We start from the raw sequence: 18316 nt of genomic DNA on the forward strand, positions 1-18316 counted from the left end.
CCTCCAGCACTGGCCACAGAGGAAAACGGAGGAATAAAAAAATGATCGGCAACTATCAGCCTATCGGTCTACTTCTAGTTTAAATCAATTGTTTGTTTTTTTATATTTCACGCCTACTTCACCAGTATAGATTCAAAAGTATCATGCATCCGCTACGATTCACTGCAGTCTACACTGCAAAAAAATAATAATTTTCTTAATCAGTATTTTTGGCTTGTTTCCTTGTTAAACAAGGTTAATTTAATTCAGATGCAACACTGCAAAATAGTTTTAGTTATAAACCTTATAAGATTTATATTTAAGACAAGAAAAACAATTTGCAAATGGGGTAAGAAAAATAAACTTAATTCAATATTTATTATCTGAAAACAATTTTTCTTCTCAAGTATGTATCTTGTTTTAAGGATGTTTGGAGACTTTTATTGGAAAACGAGACAAAATGACTGAATTTAAATTCTAGTAGTCCATTCTGACTCCCAAGCAAAGAGGAAACAGATTGGTTGTGAAAGGTCTCGTGGACACTAACATCCTCTCTGTCTGTCAGGTTGAAGAGCGCTCCAAGCTGAACCGTCAGAGCTCTCCGGCTCTTCAGCACAAAGTGGCCAACCGTATTTCAGACCCCTCGCTGCCTCCCCGCTCAGAGTCATTTAGCAGTGGAGGTATTCAGCAGTCCCGGACACCTCCCATGCACCGCTCGGTAGAGCCACAGGTACGTACTGACCACCTGATCTCCACTGCCTTTAGATCACGGGTCTCAAACTACTGGGCTGTGTGATAGTATTACAAAGCCCCTCAAGTATTATTATTAGTTTATCCTTCAATCTGGCCTGCAAATCAACTTTCAGTTTTTGCATTTTGATTTGGCCCTAAAAGGTGCTTTAAGTGAATATATTTTTTTTTTGTTTGTTTTTGTTTTTTTCATGGAAAGTTATGCAAAAAAAAATTCATACTTCCTGAAAGATATCACTGAAATACAGTAAGCATCGTGAGATATTTCACCAGTCTCTGTGACAGCTCTAGTCTTTGTAAACAGCAAACAAAAATGTGTCCACTGGCCGCGGTCTCTGATGCTTTCTGCCTGTCAATCATTTTGCACGTTCTTGTAGTGTTGTCGTTGCAGCGAATTATTGAGACTTAATGCCATATTCTAATTTATAATTTATTTTGCTATTTCGCTACTTTTGTGTTTGACAACCATGGGAACATGCTTTGTGTCTGTTTCAACAATATCGGTGCGGTGTTTTGGAAAGAGGGGGCGTGGCTAAATCAACGGCTCAGTCTCATGGAAGTTAGAATGGCTAAAATCGCTTATAGCACCTTTTAATTTTATCTCAGTTTTCTTAAAGGATTGTTAAACAGAAGCTTAATAAATATGTACTGTAGACTCTAGGGCTGCAACTAACGATTATTCGACTATTCGGTGATTATTGCAATGATTAATCATTAGCTCTTAACCGATTATTCAGCTTGAGCCCCGACTTAAAAAGTTGTATTAAATGTGCTTACTAACAGTAAAGAGGACAAAATCATCTTTTAAAAATACCTCTAAATGAAATTCACTGAAAAAGATCCTATTGTTTTTGTCTTGTTTTCCATTTAAAACGGTCTAAAAATCCTTGAAACAAGATACATTTACATGAGAAGCAACATAAGATATTTAGACTTGCTTTAAGAGAATGTATCTTAAAGCTACACTATGTAACTTTTGGCCCTCTAGCAGTTAAAAAATAAAACTGCATGTGTCTTGCGGAAGAACATTGTTTTGGTTGTGGTTCGGTTCTGCTGCTCTGTGTGGATGAATGTGCTTCGAGGCACCAGTGTACACTGGACACAGGACATCTTGTCAGAGCACATGGACAAATAAATAACAAAAGAAAGAAAAAACAGATATCCGAAAACATGTCCTCTGAGCAGATAAGTGCCATATCTTATGCTGTTGTTTTGACTTATTGGAAACATTGATGTTTTGAAATATATGACGGTACAAAAGTTAGGCAATGTTTGTTAACATTAGAGATAACGACTGCTAGCACCGATTACAGTATGATTACACAACTATGCATAAACCATATCAATAAAATATCTTACCTGTTGAGCAAGCAAAAAGCCATCTCTGGGTCACTTTTAAATCCTTTCAGTCGCCACCTCTGAAAAGCCAAGCCGATGTTGATTTGGGTTTTATTACGGACTCTGGCTTTCCCTTTTTGCTTATAGACTCTGCTCTGTTCGGGTTTTTTTTTTGTTTTGTTTATTCCCTGATTTGCAGTTTTGAATGATCCATGGTCAATTTTTCTCGTTCGTTGTGACAACAAACGTTCAGCTTTAGCTACTCCCACACACGCGCTACAGAAGCCGGATCTTATTTTCTCTGTGCATAGATATGACGGGCGAATGACATATGTATGCAATTTCCCACGAAATCCATCCAGACAGCTTTAAAATATTTATTTATTTATTATTTTCTCCCCTTTTCTCCCCAATTTGGAATGCCTAATTCCCAATGCGCTCTAAGTCCTTGTGGTGGCGTAGTGACTCGCCTCAATCCGGGTGGCAGAGGACGAATTTCAGTTGCCTCCACGTCTGAAACCGTCAATCCGCACATCATCTCATGTGGCTTGTTGAGCGCATTACCACGGAGATGCAGGCCCACGCTATTCTCCGCGGCATCCACGCACAACTCGCCACGCGCCCCACCGAGAGCGAGAACCGCATTATAGTGACCACGAGGTGGTTACTCCATGTGACTCTACCCTCCCTAGCAACCGGGCCAATTTGGTTGCTTAGGAGACCTGGCATAGTCAGTCAGCAAGCCCTGGAGCTCTAAAATATTTATAAAATCAAATAATTATTATAGGTTTATCAAAGTGTATTTGGGTAAAGACAAGACATTGTTTGGAAGATGGATTTTTGTTGCACTCTCTCATTAATAACATTTTGTTATTAAAAAAAAAAAAAGTTACATAGTATAGCTTTAAATATAAGTGTATTTTGTATATAAGTGTATTTTTTCACTTGGTTATTCTTCTGCGAGTGCAGTAAAGACAAAATATACTTATATTCAAGATCTATTCTCTAAAAGCAAGTCTAAATATCTTATATGCTGCTTCTCAGGTGAATGCATCTATTTTAAAGGATTTTTAGATATTTTAAAATTATTTGTATTTTTATTATTATATTCAACATTCTCAGATAACAATTTTTTCTTCTGCAGTATAGCTGCTAAAGTAAATGTGCGTTGTTTTAAAGGAGTTTTAGATATTTATATTGGAAAACAAGCCAAAACAAAAACTAATCAAAAAACGTATTTTGTTGCATTGCATAATGAGGCGAAGACTACCCTCTCTCACCTTTCTGTTCACTTCAATCCATCTTTAACTCGCCAAAAAAAAACAAAACCTCTCTCTTATTAATAAAGCTGCGTATTGCCAATTTTCTTCACGATAAGAAATGCACAGTGACATATATTATGATTCACTAAGTCGCAAGCCATCACTTTATAATCTAGCTGCATTAAGCGCGTGCGCTCGAGGGATGAGAAGTTATGTGGATGGAAATGCCTTGTTGATGAGAGAGGTCAACAGAGAATGGCCAGACTAGTTTGTGCTGACAGAAAGGCAACGTTAACTCAGATAACCACACTGTACAGCTGTAGTGAGCAGAATAGCATCTCAGAATGCACAACACATCGGACATTGAGGTGGATGGGCTACAACAGCAGAAGACCACGTCGGGCAGTTTATTAGGACCATAGTGTTCCTAATGAAGTGCTCAGTGAGTGCATATAGATATACAAATATCATATGTGAAAATTAATTGTCTTGCATTTTAGGCCTTATTTATTTAAATAACTCCTGGCATTACAAAGCCAACTTGTGATGTTTCTGGACTCTTACTGGGACTTTATAGATGGCACACCTGGTTTCTGTGAAGTCTCATGGCTCCTCTATGACGGGATCCCAGTCGCTGCATGACCAGTCCTCTCAGGGCGTCTCAGCCTTCCAGGAGGGTCTGTCACCCCACCGACCACCGATGCCCCGACAGAACTCTGACCCAACGTCAGAAACCCCGGCCCCACCTCCTCGCATCACCAGCCGAGATGACAAGTTTGACCGAAGCTCTTGGCTAAGACAGGAAGATGACGTCCCTCCAAAGGTGGTGTGATATGTGTTAAAATGTGTTGTCCCTAAAAAGTGATACAATAATAGTAGAATAATACGACAACAATAGTAATGCAATAATAGTGATGAATTTTATTGATTTTTACATTTTAGAGTACATTTCATTCGTAATGATGCAGCTAAATGTAAAGAATAAAAAGATAAGAATTCAAAGTATGTAAAAACATCAGTACCTAAAGCAGTGTGTTGTTTTTGTAACATGTTTTGGTTTGCATTCTGCATGTTAACATGTTTCAGGTCCCCCAAAGGACCACTTCTATATCACCTGCACTGGTGAGGAAAAACTCCCCAGGGAATGGGCCAGGTGGACTGGGGCCAAGAACTGGAGCACATCTGATCCGAGCCAGGTACACAAAAGCCATTTCTATTTTTCTTTCAAACACATTTTATGGAGAACAGGGCTCAATTTAAAATGTGAAAGGGTAATTTTAACATATGAGCCACAAAGCTTTGATGAAAGTGCTCCTGAGGTCAATTTATAATACCACTCTTATAATGCCAGAAAATGTGACAAACTTCCTCCACATCTTACTCTTATTGTTACCAGTTGGAATAACAGTACAGTATATTCTAAGGCTTAACGATACTAGTTAAAAGGTAACACTTAACAAGGCTCTATTTGTTAACATTAGTAAATAAATTAAGTATCATGGACTAACAATGAAGTATTTACTTTTACAGCATTCATTTATCTCGGATGTTAATTTATAAAAATGCAATTGTTCATTGTTTGTTCATGTTAGTTCACATTGCATTAATTAATGTTAACATATACCACTTTAACGTTAAAAATGCATTAGTGTATATGCAGAAATTAACAGTAACATAAGTGCTATGAAAGTATCATTTGTTGTTAGTTCATGTTAACTAATGTAGTTAGCTAATGTTAAAACAAAAACAACTGTATTGTAAAGTGTTACCAGTTAAAATGATAATCAGGATTATTTTGCTAAATTTTTATCACGATTATTCTGTCATTTGAGAAATTTTTTTATATTACAGCGCTGTGTGATTTGAACAAAAAAAATCAGTATTCTAAAAGGGGAAAAAAAAAAATACACTAAACAGCAGCTCTCATGTTGAACAAGGTGTTAAACTACAAACTAGAAAATAATTCCTTTTGACCAAATTTTTTGTCCATGCTTTACTACCAGTATAGGAGTTACTCTGTAGGTTGTTCACATTTGAGTCCTCTTAAAAGACACATTTATTAAATTCTTCTTCTTCTTCTTCTTCTTCTTATTATTATTATTATTATTATTATTGCAATATACAATAGTAATTTATTTCTGTAATAAATTATTACCCGGCATTGCTAAACGGTCTCAAGCCTTTATTTTGGCAGAAAACTGAAGGAATTGTGTTGTTGTTTCTGTGTTTAGTTTGAGTTGACAATAGCTTTGTGCTCCTCCTTCCAAACATGGTGAAATGCTCTCATATTCTCCTCGGGTCACAAAACCCCAGTGCCATGGGGTTACTTTAGATTTGTTTCGAAACTTGTAATGGCCAAACATATTTGAAATTAGGCAAATGTGCAACTTAAGTAAATCTGTAGTGCTTTGAATATAACCTAGTTAGCGCACGTTGGCGACGCGCACAAACCGAACTGAACTCAGAGCACAGCTGTTCTGTGTATAACACATAATCGGAGCACAAGATTGAATTTGTGTGTAAAGATCACAGAACCGCTCCGAGACCGTTGAAACACCGCATTATGATTTTGAGCCTCATGTGTAATACACTACAGATCAGACCAACAATTTTAGCTGGCTGTATTTTCTGCTTGCTAGCTCACTAATATTGCAGAAAGTTATGCTTAATTAACCGGGAGAGGCAGAAAACCGTGATCGCGGTTCAAATACGATTCAATGTTCAGCCCAACTACTATGTACTACCATCAAACTCTCTTATTTAAAAGGAAAAATGAACAGATTTTTCATGCAATGACATCCAAGTATTTGCTATTATATAGAGTTGTATTTAATTTGTAAGTGTTTTCCTGTTGTTTTATCAGGTTGTGAATCATAAGCCCCATTTACAGCTTGCATTAACATGCATTTTCGGTGATCGGATCACAATCGGATAGCACTTGACCCCATTAAATGACAGGGGTTAATATACCCAAGATGCATTGTGATCAGATCGTGATTGGATCACTAAAACCACATTTGGACAGCTATATTATATTACAGCTTTTTTCTGTTAAAGCATAATTTTCTGTAAAGCTGCTTTGAAATGGTGTGTGTTGTGAAAAGCACTATACAAATAAAAATGACTTGATGTGATTTCGGCGACCCGAAATTTTGCTTTGGCATACGGCAAAAAAACATTTCAATAAAAAAAAAAAAAACCTTGACTGTCAATTGGTGATGGAAAGCATTTGAATTATGCATCAATGCTTTTAAAATTTGCTAAACGATGGAGAATTTTCATTTACCACAGCCTCCGATTATATAAAATGTAAGTAGCGTTTTGCATTTTGAGCGGGTAACTTTGATTGGATTTCTATCCGATCACAGTGGAGACGCATTTGACTGCAAGATGTAAATACAATCCAGCTAAAGAATATCCAGATACTATCCGAATATGAAATGCATGTTAAAGCAGTGTAAATGAGGCCATAACAAGGTATACACTCTCAAGTAAATCACAGTCTTCTACAATTTGAAATGAGCATCTTCACATCATCATTGTGCCCTCCCGTTGCCACAGTAACCCAGACTTGCGAATTCCCATGGAGTCTCTCCAAAGGACCAGCAGTGGGAGTTCCTCCAGTTCCAGTACACCCAGCTCTCAGGGCGGCTCCAGCGAGAGGAACCGGGTGGGAGGTGAGAGACCCTCAGAGAAACTTTACCTTACTGTTAATGTTGTTAAACTAACACATCTCACGCACTTTACATTAAAAAAAAAAAAAGGATTGCGAGGTGCTTGCTATTTAAAAACAATAAATAAATTAAAAGATACATTTATTGTTACGATTTACCTGTGTTGAAGTTTTCAATTTGTTGTAAGCTATTAGACAAGGCAAGCCCATGAGCAGGCTGATCAGACAATGTCAAAGCCTGTGTTTTTATTCTTAGGAAAAAAATTAAGATGTTCTTAAGAAAATATTTGAGAACTTCTTAAGAATTTTTCAAGAATTGCATTTAGGAACGTTCTTATGAACTTCTTATAATTTATCCCAAGAACTTTCTTAATTTTTTTCTTAAGAACATTTTCGTGAATCCAGCCCCTGGATACCAAGTCTTGACATTTGATCTTCTCCACAGGGTCCAGTAAGCCTGAGGGGTCACCAGCAGTGTCCCAAGAATCCAAGACCAAAACCCAGGAGGAGAACAGGGAGGTGACCAGACCCAGCCGACCAGCGGTGAGAAAAACTCCTCCCATAATCCAATGAGAGAATCTTACTGTACTACGAATATTTCTGCTCCCAGAGTACAGGTTTCCCTAACCAGGATAAAGCCATAACTAAAATTTTAAAATCTAACCTTGAACTGGCTCAGACCTGCACTCTTTTCCCACTAACTCAGAGTTGTTGGTGTTCTTTCCAATAATGCTGTGTTTACCATTAATTAAAGACCTCATGAAATCCAAGTTGTAGTTTTGTGGCTTTTAGTCCATGTCTGTTAGCTTTGAAGTCATCTACATGCTAGTGTACTTCTGAAAGTTGACAAAATCAACCTCTAGTAGATGTACACTTTTAAAATTTGCAATCTTGCTCTTCTGTTAAAACTGACCAAAAATATTGATGACTTATCTTGCACTAAAGAGATTTTTATCCAATCAAATGCTCTCTAAAATGAGAATGTCCCTCCCTCTAATACCTCCTGCAACCGACTACAAAGTAGCTTATCATGGTTTATGGCTGTGATGCAACAAAACTCTGTTGGCTATTTTTCTTAAAAATGGACGAGCCCTTTGATATGTCCCAAGCAAAATTCTTTTTTAAATTGTAACTACGGAAACACAGGAAAGAAAACTGCTCGTCAAGCAATTTCATGGGGCCTTTATTATATCACAAGAAAATCAAGTCTCTCTTGAGCTAACCTACTCATAACCTTCAGCCAGCATAGATATACACTGGCAGCCAAACTTTGGAATAATGTACAGATTTTGCTGTTTCAGAAGGAAATTGGTACTTTTAATTCACCAAAGTGGCATTCAACCGATCGCAAAGTATAGTCAGGGCATTATTGATGTAAAAAACAGCACCATCACTATTTGAAAAAAGTCATTTTTGATCAAATCTAGACTGGCCCCATTTCCAGCAGCCATCACTCCAACACCTTATCCTTGAGTAATCATGCTAAATTGCTAATTTGGTGCCAGAACATCACTTGCAATTATATCAAACACAGTTGAAAGCTATTTGGTTTGTTAAATGAATTTTAACATTGTCTTTGCTTTTGAGTTGCCACAGTATGCAATAGACTGGCATGTTTTAAGGTCAATATTAGGTCAAAAATGGCAAAAAAGAAACTCATCTGTCAATCATTGCTTGAAATTGCCCAAAAAAAACTGAAGATTTCATACAAAGGAGTAGACTACAGTCTTCAAAGACAAAGGACAACTGGCTCTAACAAGGACAGAAAGAGATGTAGAAGGCCAGATGTACAACTAAACAAGAGGATAAGTACATCAGAGTCTCTAGTTTGAGAAATAGACGCCTCACATGTCCTCAGCTGACAGCTTCATTGAATTCTACCCACTCAACACCAGTTTCATGTACAGCAGTAAAGAGAAGACTCAGGGGTGCAGGCCTTAAGGGAAGAATTGCAAAGAAAAAGCCACTTTTGAAACAAAAAGAAAAGGTTAGAGTGGTCAAAGAAACACAGACATTGGACAACAGATAAATGGAAAAGAGTGTTGAACTTTTGTGGTATCAGCTAGACTGTAAGGTGCGTGAGAAGTGCCCGACAAGACAGCCACATCTATGGCAAGTGCTACAGGAAGCGTGGGGTGAAATGTCACCTGAGTATCTGCACAAACTGACAGCTAGAATGCCAAGGATCTGCAAAGAATGATCTGTCATTGCTGCACGTGGAGGATTTTTTGATGAGAAATCTTTGAAGTAGTTTAAGAATTTTTTTTTTCAAATTGTAATAGTAATTGTTCACGTTATTAATGTCCTGACTATACATTGTGATCAGTTGAATGCCACTTTGGTGAATAAAAGTACCAATTTCTTATATATGTGTATATATATATATATATATTCACACTTGACCTGGAGTTGTAAAAATTGTGTGCCGCTTTGTGTTACTAATCATTTTCTTGTTTAACATTTTGTCTAATCCGTTTAATTATTCCTCCACTCGTCGTCCTCTATTGTCGATTCTCTTTCTCCAGAGTTATAAGAAAGCCGTAGATGAGGTTAGTGACATCTGCTCACTTCATATCTCTACATCTCACCCTCTTTTTTTTCCTTTTTACATTCAAACACTCATTTGCTGTCTGTCTCATCTATTTCTGTCACACTTCCTCTCATGACTTCAATCGTTCCTTCATCAATATTTCACACCACCTCTCATTCCTTAACTCTCCTCCAATCTCTCTGTCTGTCGCTCTCCTTTACAGCTTCAGACGAAGTGACAGTCACCATCATTAGCCGCACATTTCTCCATCGCACCAATTTGTCACAGTCTTCCACAGTGTCAGTAATACTTGTTGCCATCTCAGAGTTTTCACTGTTACCTAGGCAACAGTTGTCTTAGGTCAGGGGAAGGGGATTTGGCTTTGCTGTAGGATGTAATGCTAAGTTTTTTGGTTTTAAAAAAGGAGTCCTGCAATTGTGTAGCTAAATTTTAAAAGTTATTAACGATTGACAATGTCAGAGGGAACGTATGTTACATTTAATTTGTCACAAATGAAAACGAGGCCATTGTGTTTAATGGGCTTGCTTACGATTTATTCTAAAAACGAGCAGAATTAATTTTATGAAATAATAATTACGTAAAATGCAAGCTGTCAAGCAGAACTAATTTCTGTTTAAATTATTCTTACAACAATTCAGTTTAACGACTGATATACAGAAATGTCTTGAATTTTGGGCAGAACGAACTTAGTAAAATAGTTCATAAAAACATTCTTGCATTAATTGTTCTTGGATAAAAACAAGTCAAGTCAATTGTATTTTCTGTAGTGCTTTTCACAACACACATCATTTCAAAGCAGCTTTACAGAAAATTATGCTATAACAGAAAATTAAGCTGTTACTTTTGTAATGTCTTGGTCATCATTGTGTAATTCACACAGAATTCATGCAAAAATACTTAAGAATAGTGTCATTCTGCTTGTGTTTCATGAATGAGGCCCAGTATGTTGTTCTGGTCCTGTATTGCATCACATTTTCACAAGTTTTCACATTTCAAGAGTTTTTGGTCCACTGGAAACTTGTGAAAATATGAATGTTCAGTTTTTTTCGCCAGCTGTCAGCTAGGCCTCATTATTACATTTATTGAGCAGAACAAACTTTGTAAAATATTAGTTAAAAACATTATTTATTTTTTTTATTTTTTTTATCCCCTTTTCTCCCAATTTGGAATGTCCAATTCCCACTTCTTAGTAGGTCCTTGTGGTGGCGCGGTTACTCATCTCAATCCGGGTGGCGGAGGACAAGTCTCAGTTGCCTCCACTTCACGTGCATCTTATCACGTGGCTTGATGTGCATGACACCGTGGAGACTCACAGCATGTGGAGCCACATGCTGCTCTTCGCGATCCACACACAACTTACCACGTGCCCCATTGAGAGCGAGAACCACTAATCGTGACCACGAGGAGGTTACCCCATGTGACTCTACCCTCCCTAACAACCGGGCCAATTTGGTTACTTAAGAGACCTGGCTGGAGTTACTCAGCACACCCTGGATTCGAACTCGTGACTCCAGGGGTGTTAGTCAATGTCAGTACTCGCTGAGCTACCCAGGCCCCCAATAAAAACATTCTTGAGTAAATTGTTCTTGCGTTAAAAAAAATTACGCAAAAATACTTAAAGGAATATTCTGGATTTCAATACAAGTTGAGCTCAATCAACAGTATTTGTGGTATAATATTGATTTCCGCAAAAATTAACTTTGACTTTTCCCTCCTTTTCTTTAAAAAAGTAAGAATCTGGGTCACAGGGATGCACTTACAATGAAAGTGAATGGGGCCAATCCGTAAACATTAAAATACTAATTTCAAAAGTATCGACACAAGACATAAACAATATGTGTGTTAAGATGATTTTAATGTGATCAAATCTCTTACTAACCTTTTCTGGGTAAAGGTATAGCCAATTTTATTTGCCATGCCAATGAAATGTCAACAGACCCTAAAACCACTGTAAAATTACAATTTAAACAACTTTGTTCAAATAATACACGTTCATTGTTAAGTTTTAACAGAAGAATTAATGTAAATGCTTTTATAAAACTATAAGCTTCACATTTTTGCCTTTAAACCCTCCAAAAATTGGCCCCATTCACTTCCAAGTGCCTCACTATGACTTCAATTTTTGCTTTTTTTAAGAAAAGGACATAGAAGTTGAAATTACTTTTTGTGGTAATCAACATTATGCCACAAATGATGTCGATTGAGCTGAACTTGTATTGAACCCGGAATATTCTTAAAGAATGGTTTCGTTCTGCTTGTGTTTCATAAATGCGACCCATTGAGCAGACAATACTTAAAGTCCTTGCACCTCGTTTTTATTTGTGTGAAATTAAAATGTTTATAAACTTGCCCTTTGCTCTAGGGTTTTCACAACATCACACGCCAGGGATTAAGCTTTAAGGTGTTTATTCAGTCAAAACCAACTAGCATTTCACTCATTCAGCAATTGTATAAATACAGTATACAAGCACAACAGTTGTGCTTTCTTGACTTCTGGTTTCCCAATGGCGTTTTCTGTCTGTCTGATTGCTTGGTGGCCTACCGACAGGAGGAGCTGGTAAGACATAGCTCTGGCACAGAGCTGCAACTAACCCTCCTGCATGCAGAGCACAGGCCTCAGGAACTATCCTTAATTCTTTCTCTGTTTTTATATGTTTTGGTCTATTGTTTCTCCTCTGACATGTGCACGTGCTGGTTTATGCAGTTGTGCATCATTCTCTGAAATGATGGCAGGTGTTTTTTCCCCACTTTAAGAGTTGATTTTTCATGCTTTGTAAAATGTTTAACTTGTTTTGCTTAACTGTGTTTTTCTAATACATTTTGTTATATTTCAGAAATGTAACAAGCTCTCAAATCTCTTTGGTGCCATTTACATGAGCTAAATGTGCGAAACAAAGTTTAAAGGGATAGTTCACCCTTATATGAAAATTCTGTCATCATTTACTGACCCTCATGTTGTTTCAAACACACATTTCTTTCTTCCTTCTGTGGAACACAAAATGATATGTTAGGCTAGGAGATGTTAGAGAAGGTTAGCCTCTGTCACCATTCACTTACATTTGTATGGAAAAAAGAAAAGATGCAATGAAAGTGAATGCTGACTGAGGCTGACATTCTGCCTAACGTCTTTGATTTCCATGGAAGAACGAAAGTCAGACAGGTTTGAAACAACATAAAGGTGAATAAATGATGACAGTTTTTATTTTTGGATGAACTATCCCTTGAATGTCATTACTCCTACTAACAAATAATTCACTGCATATGCTCTTCACAGGTTTTAAAGGAATATTCCGGGTTCAATACAAGTTAAGCTCAGTCGCAGAATTTGTGGCATAACGTTGATTTATCACAATTATCACAATTATTACTTCAAAAATTTAAGTAACAGTGGGGCACTTACAATGGAAGTGAATGGGGCCAATTTTTGGAGGGTTTAAAGGCAGAAATGTGAAGCTTATAATTTTATAAAAGCACTTACATTAATTCTTCTGTTAAAACTCATGTATTATTTGAGCTGTAAAGTTGTTTAAATCATAATTTTAACAGTCATTTTAGGGTTTGTTGACATTACATCGCCATGGCAACGAAGTTGTCAAATTGGTTATAACTTTACACAGAAAAGGTTAGTAAGACATTTTATCACACAAAAATCATGTTAAAACACATATTGTTTACATCTTGTTGCTATACTTTTGAAACCGTGAGTATTTTAACATATACGGATTGGCCCCATTCACTTCCATTGTAAGTGCCTCACTGGAACCCAGATTTTTTTTTTTTTTTTTTTTTTTTTTTTTTATAAAAGAAATGGAGGGACAAGTCGAAATAATTTTTTGTGCTAATCAACATTATGCCACATGATTGATCTTAACTTGTATTGAACCGGGAATATTCACAAATATAAAATATTCTTTAGACTATGGTGTATTTGCTGTTTGCTGAGGATCAGTTTAAATTGGTTATCAAGGAATGAATGAAACCTTAAGAATTTTTTTTTGTGTCTTTTTCACCCTTTTCCAATCTAAAGGACCTCACTGCTCTGGCCAAAGAACTCAGAGAGCTGCGAACCAATGAGGAGTCCAACCGGCCACCCAGAAAAGTGACGGATTACTCATCATCCAGTGAGGATTCGGAAAGCAGTGAGGAGGAGGATGGAGAAGGCGGGGCTAACGATGGAACAGTGCCCGTTAGTGATATTCCACGCATCATGTGAGTGTTTTTTATTGGGTAAATTATCTTGATTTTTGCCATAATTCTTTAGTTTGAAACACAAGAGTCTGTACTTCAGCATGTGTTTTATAGACCCCATGAAATCAAAATTGGAATTTTGTGGCTTTAAGTGCATGTCTGTTAGTTTTGAGGCAACCTCTATTGAAGTGTACTTCAAAAAGTTGGCAAAATAAATCTACGATAAAAAGGACAATCCTTTTAATTTTTCCTGCCCAAACTGTTTAATACAAAAGTCAATACAGATAAGAAAATTGTTTGTCAAACCATTTTACTGGGTCTTTTAAAAAATGTCTCAAATGAAGTTTTATCAAATCCTGCACCCTGCATAATCTTTTATGAGGTTTTGTGCCATTCTCCCAACAGGCCTTCTGCTGGCCAGGGTGGCAATGACTTACTGGGCAACCAGGAAGATTCTCATGCCAATGATTCATTTGGCAAAAATTTGCAAGACAGCAGCACCCTGATGATGAGAGAGGTATATACTGTATACCTGTGCACAGAGACCTATTCCTTTCCTTCTTTCTGTAAATACTGATTGCAAAACCTCCTACACTCATTCCTCTAGTTGTGTATCACAATTTTATTTCTCTCTCAGTTTACTATTTCATGTTTATTTTGCCTTGGTTAACCTTATTTTGTTTGGTTATATTTTGGTATTTCAATCACCCTCTATGGTTTGGGGGGGATTCTTCCCCCAAACAAGTCTGATCGAGCTCCTGCTGGCATTTCCCAATTATCTCTTCAAGGTGGCATAGCCACACATTTGGGCATAAGGGGCTTGCAGTAGTGTCGCCCTACTCCTCTCTCTGTTCCTCTCTGCAGACATTTGGGGAAAGAAAGCTCGGTCATGCCGAGAGCAATGGTTTCCCCGGTAACTCCAATCTGCCCGATTTAGTGCAGCAAAGCCACTCCCCCTCAGCCACGCCTGGCGAGGGCCCTGGGCGGCACTCTAGTGGGCTGGACCTGGACTCTGTGGCTGAAGTAGGTGATGGAAAAGCCTGTTAGAGCCACCCTGCACCCCAACCCTCAAATTTCCAGCCTGATCTCATGAACATTACTTGACTGTGGCCTTACTTTTGCAAAATTACATTACGTGGTTAATTTCACATATCATGGCAAATCTAAGGTGAAATATACACTGTGTGGCGCTAAAAGTTGAGTTTAATGTTGAATGCTCAATCGAGTTTTAAATCAACAAATCTTACCTCCCAACCCTACACCTAAGCCTAACCAATAGTGTCATACAAGCAAATGTGAGATGCAGAACGCAATTGCTGAAGCAACTACGTCATTTTTGTGAAGCTTCTGTGAGACTTTCGACTCATTTAACGACTTGCATGCTCTTGAGGACTCGTACCCTGGTTCTTTGCATCGCTAGTGCAACATTGAGCTTTGGCGCAACCTGATTAAGCTTAAAAAAGCTTGTACATTTAGTTGGTTATGTAATACAAATGTTAAAATGTATCACCTAACAAATATAATATAGTAAAATTGGTTTGATATCATAAGATTATGTGAGGATCAGAGTGAAAAATAAGTGTTTATGAACTGATCATCTACTGTTTACTCGTGAATTGTGTAAAAGGCAATAAAAGTTGTTGTTGCTGCGCCTCTTGTGTTCATTTCACCAGGAAACTGCCGCAATACGTGGAATGAGCCACATTAAAATAATTTTGATCAGGTTGCAAATGTCTAACCCAGCACATCTATTCCATCCCCTTTCAACTCAAACACATGTTTATCTGGCTCTATCCTTTGGCTGAAGATTCACAGAAGCACGAATCACAATTCAAACTTGCATTCTTCTCCAAGATTTTACATTTCTTTTCTGTTTCCTCTTTAATCTCATGTTTACATTATTTCATTTACTACAGTATCATTTTAAGCTTTTTTTTTTTTTTTAAAGTTATTTATACATCTAGGAGAGTGGCTTTTCTGTAAGATTCTTTAACACTTTTCTCCCAATTTTACTGTCTCCTAAATGCCTCTTGCTGTGTTATTGCTTTCCCTGCTAACAAATATAGTGAGTGTTCTTACTGTGTAAATGTGCATAAATGTTGGAATTGGTTCAAACTGGAAACATCTCTTACAGTGTTGCATTTGATGTTTACAGTGGCTATGTTCGGAATGGAATAGTAGCTTACTTACTACTTACTGAATACTGCGCAGTACACTGTGTTGCCTATTTATTTTCTTTTTTTATCAGTATGTGAATAGTATGTGAAATGGTACAATTAATGTAACATAAATGTTTCAAACAGTAGGATACTACATTGTAGACATGTTATTTCAGCAAGTGGTTTCTAGTTATCAACTTGCAGTTTTGTGTAAAAATGTCTTAACTTTTGTCAGTCCGATCAAATAATGGTTAAAAAACTGATATTACAAATCACAACTATAAGTAATTCTGGTTCATTCATTTTACACAAATTGCAAGGCAAAGTGGAGTGTGTTGCATTGTGGCATGATGTATTCCAAGCAGTGTCAGAGACCATGTTTTCATGGACACCAGAAAGTGGCTTGTTTCAAGAAAGCGGGTAATTGTGAGAAAGTAGCATTCCTGTTTACATGAACTGTATAAGCGGTGTACTCTTTACTCCTGTATACATGCGGCTCAGTCAGTAAGCAGCTTTCTTCAAAGCAACATAATTTTCCCATGACGCTTGTGTAAATAACAAGCATGGTATCCGAGTAAGAGTTGCTGCTGTGTTTGTAAGCTTAACTTACTATAGCTACCAGCAGTGGAATTGCACTGCAATAGTGGGGTTTCCCTCATATGTAAAACTCCAGGATTTCCCCAATGTACAAACGCATATATGCGAATGTGATGGACCGTTGATATTTTACACTGGTGTGGATAAATGAGTATAATTTATATTGTATGTGCTTTTCCCACTCTACTCCAAGAAATGTTTAATTCTTTCCGCTGTGTTGACTTGTTGTTGGGCTTCATCCTAGGAGGTTTGTTATTCGTTTACATGACCGCATAAGCATCGTTCTATGGGAGAAACCTTGTTTTAGTGAACCACTTTGTCTTAATCCCTTAAAAGGTGTAAAGACATCTGCGTTCTTGTTTACATGATGTTGTAGAATGAAGCTTACTGCAAAAACCCTGGAATAAACCTTTTTCTGAAGTGCATTTAAACGTGGTCAGAGACTTTTTAGCCCGAGATGGAGCACTGGTATTAAAATGAATAGGAGAAATTTGAATGGCAAATATGGTGGATGTTGAAAAGGAAGTCCCACCTTACAGGTAAAAGACCCAATCAACTTTTAGATAAAGACATCACTTGTCGGTCAACTTGAGAACGTGCATGTGTATTAGCTGGACCAGCCTGAAAAATTGCGTTTATTTTTTGAGTGTGATCAGCACAATTTATGATACCATTGTTGTCAGATATAACTGCTGATTTGAAATATGTTATTGGACCGTAATCAAGACTAACCATTTTGGAGATTTCGATCTTTCCCAGTTCAAAATGATAGGACCTTGACTTGCCTTGAAAGGGACATTGGCAGTGTGCTCTGTTGTATCCTATACAGTTTGGCAAATGTAGTAGTTGGGTACTCTATGCACATGGAAAATGTGCATACTGTGCACAGTATACATACTGTATACTGCAGAAATAGTAAGAGTAGTATGGTAGTATGCTATTCCGAACAAAGCCAATCAGTCATTAGAAGAGACTTGGGTCAATCAAATCAAATCAAATCACTTTATTGTCACACAGCCATGTATTGTCACACACACCATGCAAACTGGGTCTCCAGTTTGCATGGTGGATATTTGTTTCTCTCACATGCTGATTGTCAATTTTGGCAGTTTGGGATGGGGAGTGGATCCAAAGCCTCCTTCACTCCATTTGTGGACCCACGAGTGTATCAGACCTCCCCCACAGAGGACGATGAGGACAACCCTGCCTCAGGTGAATTATCCACCTCTTAATGTTTTGCAGACTTTGTAAGATAAGCTATACAAAGATGTCAAAATGGACTTGGCTGTATATTTATGATTCTGTTATATTGCCGTGCAGCTCATTTTGCAGATGAACACCTGCGGCAAGAGCAGGAACAGGAACAAGCTCGACTGAATGAGGCTCGAAAAATTTCTGTCGTTAATGTCAATCCCATCAACATCCGGCCCCACAGCGACACCCCGGAAATCCGCAAGTACAAGAAACGCTTCAACTCTGAGATCCTGTGCGCGGCACTCTGGGGTAAGTGTTAACTCAAAAATGTATATATTTTTTTAATTCTCTGAAATCAAGACTTCATATCTTTTTCCATTTTGCTTCTAAAGTTAATTTGTTATTATTGCCAGATACAGATTTTTATGCTAATGTTTGTTTGCTGTAGGAGTAAACCTGCTAGTAGGAACAGAGAATGGACTGATGTTGTTAGATCGCAGTGGTCAGGGCAAAGTCTACAATCTCATCAACCGCAGACGCTTTCAGCAGATGGAAGTGCTGGAGGGTCTCAATGTTCTTGTTACCATATCAGGTAAATTCTCCATAGAGAACTTTCCTGTTGCTT

At 37.5% G+C, this 18316-nt stretch overlaps 1 protein-coding gene across 4 annotated transcripts in view; it reads left to right on the forward strand.

Annotated features, from left to right (window-relative positions):
- LOC127431603 (TRAF2 and NCK-interacting protein kinase-like) overlaps positions 1-18316 on the forward strand; it is a 92645-nt gene that overhangs the window by 60715 nt on the left and 13614 nt on the right. For all 4 annotated transcript variants that reach the window (XM_051682090.1, XM_051682092.1, XM_051682091.1 and 1 more), the window contains 11 exons: positions 545-709; positions 3907-4152; positions 4416-4525; positions 6891-7006; positions 7448-7545; positions 13581-13762; positions 14147-14258; positions 14606-14764; positions 17607-17709; positions 17818-18000; positions 18140-18283. In XM_051682090.1, coding sequence (XP_051538050.1) covers positions 545-709; positions 3907-4152; positions 4416-4525; positions 6891-7006; positions 7448-7545; positions 13581-13762; positions 14147-14258; positions 14606-14764; positions 17607-17709; positions 17818-18000; positions 18140-18283 — 1618 coding nt within the window. The remainder of the gene's footprint in view (positions 1-544; positions 710-3906; positions 4153-4415; positions 4526-6890; positions 7007-7447; positions 7546-13580; positions 13763-14146; positions 14259-14605; positions 14765-17606; positions 17710-17817; positions 18001-18139; positions 18284-18316) is intronic.

This window comes from Myxocyprinus asiaticus, chromosome 41, assembly GCF_019703515.2.
Source record: "Myxocyprinus asiaticus isolate MX2 ecotype Aquarium Trade chromosome 41, UBuf_Myxa_2, whole genome shotgun sequence".
In the NCBI taxonomy this organism is placed as follows: domain Eukaryota; kingdom Metazoa; phylum Chordata; class Actinopteri; order Cypriniformes; family Catostomidae; genus Myxocyprinus; species Myxocyprinus asiaticus.